Source organism: Hippocampus zosterae, chromosome 8 (genome assembly GCF_025434085.1).
Source record: "Hippocampus zosterae strain Florida chromosome 8, ASM2543408v3, whole genome shotgun sequence".
Classification (NCBI taxonomy): domain Eukaryota; kingdom Metazoa; phylum Chordata; class Actinopteri; order Syngnathiformes; family Syngnathidae; genus Hippocampus; species Hippocampus zosterae.
The window spans coordinates 14,275,882-14,289,983 of NC_067458.1; the positions used below are offsets into that span (position 1 = coordinate 14,275,882).

Sequence of the window (14,102 nt, forward strand, 5' to 3'; positions counted from 1 at the left end):
TTGCATGTTCTCCCCATGCCTGCGTGGGGAGAACAATTGTCTAAACCAGGTGTCACCAACATTTTTGAGGGTGAGAGCAACTTCATGTGTACCGATTGTGTGAAGGGCTACCAAATTGATACACGTCTGAAATAACATATTTGTCCAAAATACCTTCAATAATATGAGGATGTGTTATTTTTAATACTTGATGATTTAAATTGTCAGACTTTGATCGTGTTTCGAAATGTCTCACAGTACTGCCAATGTTTGCATTTTTAAATCATAATTTCTACTAGCAAATCACAATGTCCAGGCACTGGCGGGCTACTCAAGTGGTCTTCACGGGCTACCTGGTGCCCGCGGGCACCATGTTGGTGACCACTGGTCTAAACACATCTATTTAGACAAGCCTATTCACTCGGACCATAAAGCCATTATTTTATTTATTTATTTATTTTTGTTGTATTTTTTCTTATCTTATTTGATGTTGTTTTTAACATTGTACTCGTGATCTTAACTGCCTGTTGTGAGGTGTCCTTGAGTTTCTAGAAAGGCGCCCGCAAATAAAATGTATTATTATTATTATTATTATTATTTTCTCCAGGTACTCCGGTTTCCTCCCACATTCCAATAGCATGTGTGGCAGGTTAATGGAGGACTCTAACTTGTCTCTAGGTGTGAGTGTGAGTGTGAATGCTTGCTTGTCTATGTGTGCCTTGCGATTGGCTGGCAACCAGTTCAGGGTTTCCTTTGCCTCCTACCGAAGACAGCTGGGATAGGCTCCAGCATGCCTGCGACCTTTGTGAGGATAGAAAATGGAAGGATGGATAATAATAATAATGCTAATAATACAATAATAATAATAATACAATAATAATAAATCCTCAAAAATGTCTATGCATGGACCATAGGTATAGTTGCAGAATTGAATGAGGTACATCGGAAGGGTTGTCCAAGAAATGCTTCTTAAGTAGACAATGTTATAGATGCTTAATTAGGTGTACAATATTTGCATGAATCGATGGAATCCTACACAAGAGTTACATAGTAAAGTCTTTGTAGCTAAAGCTAATGATGACTCGTTTGAGGGACGCTGTCAGAAATAAATTCGTTTCATATGTTTATCGATGGTTTGGGGTCTTTCTGTGTATCGCATTCAATATTTAGCTCATTAACTTCAGACCAAGTCATAATAATTATAATGACAATATTTATATGAACAAAATACAATCCGAGGGCGCAGTTAGGTGTACTGTATTTTGTATTTTAGGGTCCACGTATTTTTGCAGCTGCGACTGCAGCCCATCGGCGTGCACGCGCCCGAGGCGACAGCTGAAGCGCGAACGAACGTGGAATGCGTGTCCACGAGAAGTCACCAACTTTTTTATGGAAAGTGCACGTCATTAACAGCGACCACTCCACTCCTCTGTGCACCACCGGACTGGACGCCTTTGGCTCCAAACGAACGAGTTTTGAGGATTATTTATTTATTTTCTTCTTGGGGCAGAAAAAACTAAACAAAAAAAAAAGTACCCACGAAGAGGTAATTCCCTTATTTCATCTTATTCCGGGTGAATTGCAAGTTACATGTTTCTGTGGCAAAGGAAAACTACAAAACTCAAATTTAACACTTGAGTGGAATATACGTGTTATTGAATTGAATTGAATACAACTTTATTGTCACATGTGCTGTACGTATGTGTAACATACAGCACAGATGACATTTCTTCCCTCTCAACATAAAACAAGAGGAGCCGCTGCGTTAAAGTTGTGTAAAATTGAATTTAAAGAGCAGCTATCCATAAGCAGGTCTTCATGGTGGAAAACATTGTAGCTTATTGTTGTACTTGTGTTTTATTTTCGCTTTTGTAAGGTTGTTCTTCTACAATAAATTATGTTTCCATTTAGAAATGATACTGTTCTGATTCTACATAGTCAATATATTTGATTGTAGGTCATACGAAGGCATTATATTTGACTCTAAATAGGGTTATATAAAATCAGATTTGGTAGCTCCTGAATGGATTCCACAGGCCTCGCTATATGCAAAGTCACACGAATGATCCTCACCAATCAATAATAAGTTTAAAAATCGGTTTTATTTATATTTATGAACCTGCCCCACAGCATGGAAGGTATGCAATAATGCTTAAAAATAGTAGGGCCTAAATTTACAGAAATAATAGTTGTGGGGCTCATATTTGGCCACAAGGTATTTAAGGACATCGATAAACAGCGGCGGTTGTAGTGATTGCCGACCGACAGTCTTTGGTCATCTTGTCTGGCCATTTTGTCAAGGGCCTGTGGGGCGACATGTGGATGCCATTGTGAGCTCTATGCAACTGCCTATCACTCATCAGAAATAGCCATGATCACACGTCCTCCGCACCCCTAAAATGAGCTATAAATAGCAGCCAGCACCATGCTACTATTGAAGTCTTCCCCCAACATACTGGGGGATGGGGCAGTTCTCTTTGGGGAAATGGTGCTGCTTTACTGAAAAATCATGCTCCACAAAAGCACCTGGAGGAAAAGAAAAACAGGACTTTTCAGTACAGTACCAAATACAATTACTCGAGCAAGTCTTCACCTTTTGTGTCATCCTCCTTTCTGTATGCAGCTCACATTAAAACCACCTTGTCACTGTGATCCAAACATGGCTGAGGTGGCACAGGTCAAGAAGGAAGATGTCCCACGTAAAAAGGAATACGTGAGCAATTCAGATGGCCAGAAGGATGAGAAGAAGAGGAGCGAGACGCCAGACACACAGAAGAAAAAGGCTGGCGAGGCACATGTGAACGGCACGGAACACAAGGGAAAGGACAAGGCTAGTGGTGATAAGAATAGAAGAAAGAAAACCGCTAAAGTGGAGGAGGAGGAAGCGCCACCTGACACAACTGAAGAAAATAACATTTCTGATGTTGTGCTTAAAAAAGAGGTAAGACATCTATAGAAGCTATTACCAGTCACGTTAACCAATCGCTCGGCTTCACAAGTTTCTTACCCCCTCCGTTGTTGGAATACAGAAACTGCTCCGATCCAGAAAACCTGTGGCCAGAAGCTATGTGCCCAACATGAACAAAGACAAGGGCGATGTGACGGGAAAGTTTGAGGCCATGCAGAAGGCCAGGGAGGAGCGCAGCAGGCAGAGGAACAGGGACGAACAGCAAAAGAGGAAGGAGCAGTTCATCAAGGAGAGGGAATGGAACCGCAGGAAGCAGCAGGTCAAAGCCCGATAAGCCCACTAACCTGCAAGTGTGACAAGCATGGTATGATGGAAGAGGCACGGCTCGCAAACCAGGCCGCAACATACCTTCTAACGCACATTCTTTGCTCTCTCTTAACCTGTTTTGGTGACACATTCACATAAGCCTGAGTGGAAATCAGGGCTTAGGTGTCATTCGGACAGACTTGAGTCCATCAGTAGCATTTGACGGCATAGGCTTTGCAGTTTTTGTTCTCTTCGTATTCCCTTTCCCATGGCTGTCCAGCTGACAGCAACTTTTATTGGCGCTGAGTTCCAGTGCAGCCCTCCAGACAAACATTGTCTGGCTTTAATAGTTTGGTGTGTCCGACAGTTGTTGTAGCAGGCCTGCAGTAACAGTAACAGATCGTGTGATGAAAAATTTGACAAGGACCATGCAAACATTATGTTATTCTGCACACGGAGCAGTGCGATGGCCATAAAGCTTGTGTAGAGCCTTCAATGAACATGCTTTGGGAATGTGGGAAGAAGCCAGAGTAGCTGGAGAAAAGCCACACAAAACTTGAACATGCAAACTCTCAACTCCAACTTTTACTGTGTGGATGGCCAAAGCTAAGATTTATTTAAGGGGCTTGTTGGCACCCCAGTGACCACATTAGTCGCCTGTTTTGAAAATAGCTCCCTCGTAATTTAGTCAGTGTTACGATTCGAAAAATAAAAATAGCCATCAGAAAATTGATTTTTGATTAACACGATGCAAGCACATCAAATCAACTGAAATATATTAAGATGCATATCCAAATTATGTCTTGGAAGGAAATGCCGCATTTACAATTCTGGCATGTTCATTCAAATGTCTGTAAAATCACAAGAGAAAAAAAGTCATTGCGTCATACACTCTCTAACTGAGCCTACTGTGTCAAATTGAATTATAATCCTTCTGAGTCGAACCGTATCGAATTGTTCCATTTTCAAATCAAGCTCTCTTTGAATTATTTTGGACCCAATGCACTGTATCAAGGACCATTTCAAATTGTCGACCATAACAAGGAGATGAGACGCACGGCGGTGAAATAAAAGCATTAATGCACTGGGGTGAGAGCGGATTATCAGCAATACTTGAGCAGAACAAACATCCATGTCCTGTGCCCATCATAACTGGACACACACAGTATGCTCATCTGCTCAACAGCCCAATCGAAAATCCACCTCCAGGTCACATGACCCGCTTCTTATCAGGGATTAGGCTTCTGTTCTTGCAGAGAGCAGCATGGCTCCCGAGCAATCGTGGAGATGATCCCATCTAAAGTGTAAACACTCACTCCTTCTCCAACTGATCCTCGGCAGATAAAAGAACTTCTTGCTTCCAGCGATGAGGAGGAAGAAGTGAAGCCGGCAAAGGTGGAGAAATCCTACGTCCCCAAAATCACAGGTGAGACACTCGCTTGCCAAAAGAAGCGGGACCTGGACGTTTTAGGATGCGAGTTTGTTTTCTTGAATCCTCAGGTAGTGTGAAGGGAAAGTTTGCCGAAATGGAAAAACAAAGGCAAGAGGGGGAGAGGAAGAAGATGGAATGTGAAAGAAAAAGGAGGGAAACCCAAGACAACATGGAAAAAGACAAAATCAAAAGGGAATTGGCGAAGAAGGCAGCTGAGGTAAGCACACATTGACAAAGTGGAGCTTGTTCGAACTGGGAAGCAGAAAAGGATTCACATAACCCTCCGATGCTACTTGGATGAGCTATGATGAAATTTTTTTTTCTAATTTTACATTTTGTAAGTCGATGTCGCCTTAAAAAATGTGTCTGCACCCAGATGATTTTATTTCGTGCAACCACTTGACGAAATAAAATGGAGTAAATTCAACACACCATTTTTTTCAGCGTATTTAAAATCACATTTAAGATTCAAACAAGAAAACGTCTCTCTCGAAATACTTTTTAAACAGTAGATGGATCGTAAAAAGCAAATTCATTCTCAGCAAAAGCAGATCATATGTTTGAGGGTTTTTGTACCTTCAGACAGTCTGCAATGGTTATGTCATGGTGCCAGACAGGTGATTACGTGCCATAAACATCCTTTGCCCTCATTGTAGTTCAGCAACACATTGTCTTAGATTACAGCTGTCCACAATATTGCAAACATGTTCATGAGAATAGCGAGACAGTGCGACATGAGAATAGAAAAGTGTTTTTACCATAGAAAAAATGGCTGGTAAAGTGACCAACTTGACAATCCAACTGTTAAGCTTTTGTTGTTTCATCGTGCAGACAGAAACTGATCAAACAACTGCCTTTTTAGAGGAAATAACAACAAGAAGAGAGGTTTTATTTAACAAACAGAATCATTGAGCCTACCTACTCTTCCTTCTTGTCACTATTCAATTTTCTTTCCTTTTTTTTTTTTAAGTGACCCAAACAAACTCATTTTTAGGACGCTAAAAGAAATGCTTAAGACTGCTTTCATGTGTCTTCACACACAAGGACTGTTTTGTACATCCAATTTCAGCTTAAACTATTATTGTCTCATGTGTGTCCTGCTTAGAGTTGACCTGGTCATTGAGAAACAAGTGGAGCAGCTCTCTCGCAGAGCTGCCGGGTGTAGACAGCATATGACTGGCAACTGCTTCTCACACCTCCTGGTGGCTGTAGACCTCCTTTACTGTGTGACCGAAATTAGACTTATCTTATCTTTGACTGGCACTCATGCTGACACACTGCAAATGACCACATCAGGAAAAGTTGGTGGTGGGTAAAAAAAAAAAAAAAGCATATGCTGCTGAAGAAACCATTTGATTTTGGTGCAAATCTGGACAAACATTTTTGTTGTTGTTGAGGTATTGTTTTAAGCATCAGTATTTAGTTAGTTAACAGTATTATGCAAAAACAGGATCGTGAGTTCCAAAAAGCTTCATGAAGGTTTCGAGCATGAGCTAAGGAATTCAACCATTAGAATTTTGTACAGGACTAGACAAAATGTGCAGCGACCGGTACGGTTTATATAGAGGTATGATTTTGGGTGCCACATATACTATGGTTGCGAACTTTTAGCAAGATCCCAACTAAAGGGTGCTAAACTCTCTGTTCACAACAGATTGCACATGCAAGAGGTGGAAAGGTGGTGGACATTTATTTAAAAGAGGGGTTTGCGTTTGAACTGGTGCAGATGGTTTTCACCACAGAACATTTGGGAGAGCACTGCAAGTGCAAAATGTGCAAGAGAGATTGAATTGAAAAGCTTAGATGAGAATAAGTGGAAGACAAACGTATTTCTGAGTTACATCGATTACCCCAACAATTTTGGTAAAGCCACCGACTGCATAAAAACCATGTTTTGTTGGTTTTAACTCTTCCAGAGAGTCCGTCCTGCATGATGTGTACAAAAAAATGCTTCGAGAGAGGAAGTCCCCAGTTTTGTTTTCATAGGTGACTGGCTCCAGCCATATCTTGGATCATGCAAGAGCACCAAAATTGCATTGCTGAATATGTGATGCATTGTGATCAATTTTATTTGGGCATTTCAAACCACTCAACATGATCTGAAATGATCACTTCTCCCCATTGCCTCATTTTGCCTATGCCTCCTTGTCAGGGTTACACACTGCGTTGCCATTGGCACCTGTTAAGACACAAAATCAGCCATCGCAACTTAGCTTTAATTTGATCAGTTACACTGCCTGTGCCGAATTCATCTGTTTACATATAATCCACCTAGCATGCTCAAAATGAACTGTGGGGTGATTTCGCATAGTTCGTTTTATGGAATTTGATTCAATGTTTTAAAAAAAGACAATAATTCAGTTGCCATGTTCGGCTGATGATAAAATCTGTGAATTACAGGAAGGAGACGACACCATCCTGATACATGTTGTCCCCACGAAGTCATCACGAGCTCCAGGCAAAATCAAAATGAACTTTGAGGACATGGAGAAAAGTCGAGAAGAGGAGCTGAAGAAGTCAGCAGAGGAAGAGAAGAAGAGACGCTACGATGAAAACAGACGCTCTTTCCGGGAGGCCAAGCGGCGCTCGGTTGTCCCAGAGGTTGGAACGCAAACACAAATTAATATTCAAGCTTTGCTTGTGCAGCAAGCGTGAAACCTTCCTTCTCAACTTTTTTCTTGTGAGGAGGAAGAGGATAAGCCCGTGGAGAAGGTACAGGTGTCTCCGGGAAAGTTAAAGATGACATTTGAAGAGCTGGAGAGGGAAAGGCAGGAACAGAGAAGAAAGCAAGCAGAGGAGGAAGCCAAACGGCGCCTCCAACAGGAAAAGAAAGCTTTTGATGAGGCCCGCCTAGGATTGGTAAATATTCCCAAAGCAATTAACTGTCTTTGTTGTTGTTGTTGTTGTTTGGGTTTTTTTCCCCCCCACAGGCCTGATAAAATGACCTTGTGCAAAACCTTTTGTTCTGTCCAACATTTTGCCTTCAAACTATAAACACATTAAAGAAAGGCTGATGTGGCTATACTGTTGTTTAGTATATAACTGTACCACACACACAGACACACACATTTGCACACACACATTTTTGATTATTTTATTTAACATTTTGGGAGTGGTGGTCCAGTGGTTAGCATGTCGACTTCACAGTGCAGAGATCTAGGGTTTGATTCCGGCTCTGGCCTCCCTGAGTGAAGTTTGCATGTTCTCCCCTGTGCCTGTGTGGGTTTTCTCCGGGTACTCTGGTTTCCTCCCACATTCCAAAACCATTCATGGCAGGTTGATAGAACACTGCAAATTGTCCTAAGATGTGATTGTGAATGTCAATTTATTGTTCGTCTATGTGTGCCGTACAATTGGCTGGCAACCGGTTCAGGGTGTCCCCCGCCTACTGCCCGAAGACAGCTGGGATAGGCTCCAGAACAGTTGTGAGAATAAAGCGGATCAGAAAATGGATGGATAGACGGACGGATGATGGGAATAGCAAATGATTACCACAGTTCAAAAGTTTTGCTCAAGATCTCATAAAGTGGCTGTTTCTAATGTTGTCCCCAGTGAGTGTATATCTTCTGCCTGGTTAACTCATACTTGCAACCTGTTTACGTCTTTCCAGGAGGAAGATGAGGAAGGCACTCGGGCACCATCTCCGGATGACAAAGAAGATTTCCGACCTGGAAAACTAAGATTGAGCTTTGAAGAACTTGAGAGGCAACGGGTCGAAGAGGAGCGCAAGAAGGCCGAGGAAGAAGCCAAGAGACGGATGGAGGAGGAGAGAAGAGCTTTTGCTGAAGCCAGAAAGAGCATGGTAAAAATCTATTGCAACTTTGCTCCGTGTTTATACTTCTTTTTGGAAAGAGCCCCTTCCTTGTCCTAGTGCACAAAGGTTTCATAAAGGCGTACCTCAGTGAGTTTGGTACAGAAGAATCTGACCATCAAACACCTTCGGAATGATTTAGAACAGACAAGGCAAGCCGGCAGCAACATCTCATCTGCGGTTTATTCTGTACCGGCTCTTTGCATGAGTTTCCTTTGGACCTTTTCTTCACCGTAGTTCTCAGTATGTGTAAGCCAAATATGTCTTGGTGTTCTTATCTTAAATTTCATTTGCATTGTCACATAGCTTGTCGACGAGGATGACGAAGCTCTAATGGCCTTACTGAACCTGGAGGGGAGTGAACCCGGAAAGATCTGTGCCAGTTTTGAGGAGCTGGAGCGCCAGAGAAGAGAGGAAGAGCAGAAGAAGGCAGAGGAGGAGGCCAAGAAGAGATTGCAAGAGGAGAAGAGGCTCTTTGCCGAGGCACGCAAAAGCATGGTGAGTCCTCACGACTAAAAACTATGTCTGTGTTTGGAATGAGTCTCTTATTCCCGTCTCCCGTATCACTATTAAGGAATTTTTATATTGTGGACTATAACCCACATTCCAAAAATATGCATGGCAGGCTGATTGAACACTCTAAATTGTCCTAGGTGTGAGTGTGAGCGTGGATGGTTGTTCGTCTATGTGTGCCCTGCGATTGGCTGGCAACCGATTCAGGGTGTCCCCCGCCTACTGCCCGGAGACAGCTGGGATAGGCTCCAGCACCCCCCGCGACCCTAGTGAGGATCAAGCGGTACGGAAGATGAATGAATGAATGAATGAATAATTGATTCATCACTCAAATGAACTAGTTTCCAACACTCCTCAGGCGTTTGTCCTTGCTTTCTCATAATTACAACATTACCAGATCAACGTCATCTGGTTTACTTTCTGTAAGAAATGAATTCTCTTGTTTTAAGATGAGTGTACGGTATTTTACAAAATGAATACAGACAAAGCCTTTCGTGTACATCCTTGTGATGTGTTCCACTACATTGAGCGTTTCTTTTCAAAATTGCATTTTCAAATACATTGAGAGCGCCATCGGTGATAACCGACTGTATAATCCCTAAATATCTGAACAGCACTACAAAATGGCTTCCATACTACTGTATACAAGGTACTAGTTTGCGGATAGGGAAGGATTCAGACAACAGCCTCGCTTTTTAAACTATAACCATCTTCTGGAAACGAGCTGAAAAACTTCTTTCATTTCGTACTAATGGTTGTATATGGCCAAATTCAACACTCCAAAGTCACGTCAACATGCTTCAAATCAATGTACTTCAAACTAACACCTGTTTCAACATTTTCCACTAACTATTGTGTTTTATTCTGATGGGCTCATATGGTCGATTTTGGATTGCTGTTCCCTTGTCCAAATTATTTCTTTAAGAGCCCAAGCCTGGATGAGGAGAACCCTGCAATTGGAGATGAAACAGTAAGATATATTTCTACCAAACTTTGAATACGTTGTACCCCAAATGAACAGAAATGATTTTTTTAAATCAAAACTCAAATAAACCAACAAAAACAATTTTACTTCACAGCATACAATACATTTTTACACAGTGAAAGAAGGATGATAAGGTTTACACTCCTTGAAGCTCACGATTTAAATGATGGTAGTTTCATCATTGTCCTATGCAGCAATTTACTCAAATATGCTTTTTTGTTACTGCTACTGCTGCATCATTTTATGCGGCTCACGAAATACGGGAAATACGTAATGCGTATTAGTTGATACACTGCTGATGATGCTGCTACAGTTATGAAAGCATTTTAAAATAAATCTCACAATACAGACCCACCTCAGTAAAGTCAAATGTTGTTGTTATGGGTAGCAAAGGTAATGGTGGCAGAGGATCCAAAAGCGAAGGAGATGGGGGAAGGTTAGGTGTACGGTCAAGTGGTCCTGGGGAGGAAATGGCACTGGAACAAAACAAACATGAACAATTGAGTATGCACAAAAAATACAAAAATGGTAAGCGTGTTCACTATTAATGGCCTATATACCACTCATAATGCATGAATCATCTGGCACCCGCTTGCAGATCAGCAGAGCTCTTGTATGCAGGAGGTAATTGCTGATGAGCTGTAGGTATGGGATCACCCTCCGGCTCAGCCTGGTCATGAAAGGGAAAAAGACACAGAAGGTCCCTGGAAGTGGACTATCCAAAATAAAAGCACAGAAGGAAAAGTGTCTGTGACGACACATCACAATTGTAGTTGTTGTTTTTTTTTTCAGTCGTAGAAATACTTTACTCTGTGTTGAGTGAAAATGTATCATACTGTTTATGAGTTTCACTCTTTGAATTGAACTACTTACCGGTAAATACTATTTTCTAGGATATTGTATTTTATTGAGATGCACCTGTACTGGTAGACTTAATGATGTGCTTGCCGTTATTCTTGTTTCAAAACTATGTCTATATATTTGCTGGCAAAAAAAATGATCATAATCAAATGCAAGTGCTCTGCTTTAGAATGTCTAACCTTTGCTATTTTATTCATGTGTGTAGGTTCTAGATGACGAGGATGAATTAGAGAGGACAGAATCGCAGGAAGCGCTACACCCAGGAAAACTGGAGATGAACTTTGAGGAGCTGCTGAAGGAGAAGGAGGAGGCTGAAAGGAGACGCAAGGCAGAGGAGCGAAAACAGAAACTGGAGAAGGAGAAGCAGGAGTTTGAACAACTCAGACAAGAGATGGGCGAGGTTAGTCTCAATCAAAGTCAAAAATATACACCTACAAATTCAATATTTTTTTCCCATTTTCAATGTTTTCTGCAGCTGTAAGAGCTGGTTGCCCCAATACTTTAGTTCAAACATAAGGTAGAAGGAAAGCTAATAAATATTCATTTTGGATTTCACAGGAAGAAGTGAATGAAAGCGCCTATGTTGTAAATAGTGAGTACGAAGAGCTGACCAAGCTGAAGAGGACGGGCTCCATCCAGGCCAAGAACCTAAAGTCCAAGTTTGAAAAGATCAAGCAGCTGACCGAAGAGGAGATTCAGAAAAAGATTGACATGGAGCGAGCTCGAAGGAAGGCTGCCGATGATGAAATTAAAGAGAGGGAAGCTGAACGGTTCCTGGAGGTATGAACGCATACAAGATCTATCATATGTTAGCTTTCTACAAATAACGTATGTGTGAGGCCATTTCACAAACATTGTATGGAGACGTGGACACACCAATGTTCTAAATAGATTTAGCATGCAGTACTGCACAAACGACTCAAATAAGCGCAGGTTACCTTGGTTAGCAGCGGTTATAAATAGTCCCACATTCAATCATACATCAGATCAAGTGAGACATAACTTGAGGATGAGGATCTCCAATACAATGTTTTACTTCTTGTCACAATTGGAGATGACTATTCTCCAAGAAGGGACAAATGGAATAAAGAAAATGGACAGCTGAGGCAGACCAATATTTCCCAACCTTAGACACTCATTTGATGTTTGAAATTTCTCATACCACACCAAATAAAAATGCCACAAAAAGAATGACCACTGAAATGATGATCTTGTCCCTGCTTTCAAATTGACTGTCTCAGTGTGGAATCGAAGGGTGTCTATATTAGTCGTGCAGCAGTGGAAAAGGGTCCAGCAAGTGCCCCTATTTTGCTGTTTTGTAGGAGGAAGACGGCAGCCAAATGACTTCGCCGCGAGGTGAGGAGACGCCATTCAAACAGAAGGTGGACATGCGAGCCAGGTTTGAACAAATGGCCAAAGCCAGAGAGGATGAGGAGAAAAGGCGGATAGAAGAGCAGAAGCTACAGAGAATGCAGTTCGAACAACAGGAGATCGATGCTGCCCTCCAAAAGGTACCATTTTCACACGCAGGAGATCTGTTGATCATTAATGCTTTGGCGCTTGGTAATCGCTTGTTTCATCCACTTGCAGAAAAAGGAGGATGACGTCGAGGATGAGGCGAGCATCGTCAATGGCTCCTATGAGGACGACGAAGACCACGCCAGATCGGGCGCCCCGTGGTTCAAAAAACCGCTCAAAAACCAGTCTGTGGTGGACTCGGAGCCCGTCCGCTTCACCGTCAAGATCACCGGAGAGCCCAAGCCGGAGGTGACCTGGTGGTTTGAGGGAGAGATGCTCCAAGACTGTGAAGACTATCAGTACATTGAGAGAGGGGAGACGTATTGCCTCTACCTGCCAGAGACCTTCCCCGAGGACGAGGGCGAGTACATGTGCAAGGCGGTGAACAGCCGAGGCACTGCGGCGAGCACCTGTATCCTCACGATAGAAAGTAAGGCCACCCTGGTGTGACTGCATGCCTGCATGAAAAATCCTACCGGCGGTCCTGTCTCATTTCGAAGTGGACTGCATGCTCCTCTTCCTTGTTTCATGAGCCACAGGTAACAGCGCCTCTGTTTCTGTTTCACAGCTTATGACTACTGAGGTCCTTCCACCCGCTGGAAACTTTCCTTGTTCTCTCTCTTTAAAAAAATGAATAAAACGGATTTGTCCCTCATGCCCATACAACAGAGGGAAGCAAGTGGCTGTTTCTTGGCATTCCTGAGGGAGGCATACACAAAATCACAAAAATGCAGAGTGTTTACTTGTTAATCGGTTGTAAAGCTGCACTCTCTATAAATATAGAGTATGACCTGTGCCAAAACACCGACGACATTTTTGTATAAATCAGTATTCTCATAGGTTTGCCATGTTATTTTAATGTTCTGTCATAATCCCAAATCATTTCATCAATGATGTGGTTGTGTCTTTTTAAGCATACCACAAAATGTTTTGATGCTCACATGAAATGACCTTGATATGGTAGTCATGACACAAATTATAAATCCACAGCAGTGAGTCGCTTCATGCGGATATGATGACATCGACAAGCATATTGTAGAGAAAAAAAAATTGAGCATGACCATTAATTGAAACTCATTCAGCGCCAGCTAATTCTAGACCGCCTTTTCTTTCTTTTTTTTTACCTTAAGTCTTGGAAAAATTGAAAAAAAAAAGTATCTGGGGTTGAACGTGTGGAGTGTGAAAAGACATAAATATGACTTTGGGAGTGAATGAGTTAAGTAAAATGCTTCAATGATATAATCCTCTGTGATGCCCTTTTGTCATTTTAAATTATTTTTACCTGTAATTCTCTTGTAAAATTTGATATGCAGTTGTGCTGAACGGTAGGTAACTAGTTCACGGTTTGACAATAAAGCAATCTTCGGCTCACAATCTTATTTGTCATACATTATTAGAGAAACGTTGTAATAAAAGTCCGAACAATAGCCAAACTTGGTGTCCTTTATTATACCGACGAGACCTGCAAGAATCTCGTGTAAATGCACACACTGGATGCACACACTTACTTTACCATGGAGCACTTTTGACTGACACAAGGGCTCCACTATTGTTATTTACAGTTCTGAACTTAAATTAATACGTTTGTATTACTTCTGAAAGTCTGTATTTCTTATATCTGCCCACAATGTCGCATGTACAGTGGTCTACAGTATTTCACACATTTAATGCTGTGAAAATAAGAAGACCGTATGAAAGTCTATGCAATCAATCTTTCCTATCATTAATGCGAGTCACATGAGCCTATCCCAGCCGAATTTGGAAAGAGGTGTGGTCAACCCTGCACGAG

The 14,102-nt window shown here is 41.8% G+C and overlaps 1 protein-coding gene across 4 annotated transcripts; it reads left to right on the forward strand.

The window, feature by feature from the left end:
- The first annotated feature begins 1,389 nt into the window (after positions 1–1,389).
- Positions 1,390–13,687, forward strand: nexn (nexilin (F actin binding protein)). 4 transcript variants are annotated; one of them, XM_052074392.1, is made up of 15 exons: positions 1,390–1,525; positions 2,603–2,920; positions 3,009–3,206; positions 4,535–4,619; positions 4,694–4,842; positions 7,026–7,226; positions 7,311–7,484; positions 8,236–8,427; positions 8,743–8,934; positions 9,875–9,919; positions 11,001–11,195; positions 11,354–11,575; positions 12,118–12,306; positions 12,386–12,743; positions 12,882–13,687. In XM_052074392.1, the coding sequence occupies exons 2-15, from the start codon at positions 2,639–2,641 to the stop codon at positions 12,893–12,895; spliced, it is 2,496 nt and encodes an 831-aa protein (XP_051930352.1). In that variant the 5' UTR covers positions 1,390–1,525; positions 2,603–2,638; the 3' UTR covers positions 12,896–13,687. The 4 variants fall into 4 exon arrangements, with proteins under 4 accessions (XP_051930352.1, XP_051930353.1, XP_051930351.1 ...); XM_052074393.1 differs by having other exon boundaries at positions 7,314–7,484; XM_052074391.1 differs by lacking the exon at positions 12,882–13,687 and having other exon boundaries at positions 12,386–12,763.
- Positions 13,688–14,102: the final 415 nt, after the last annotated feature.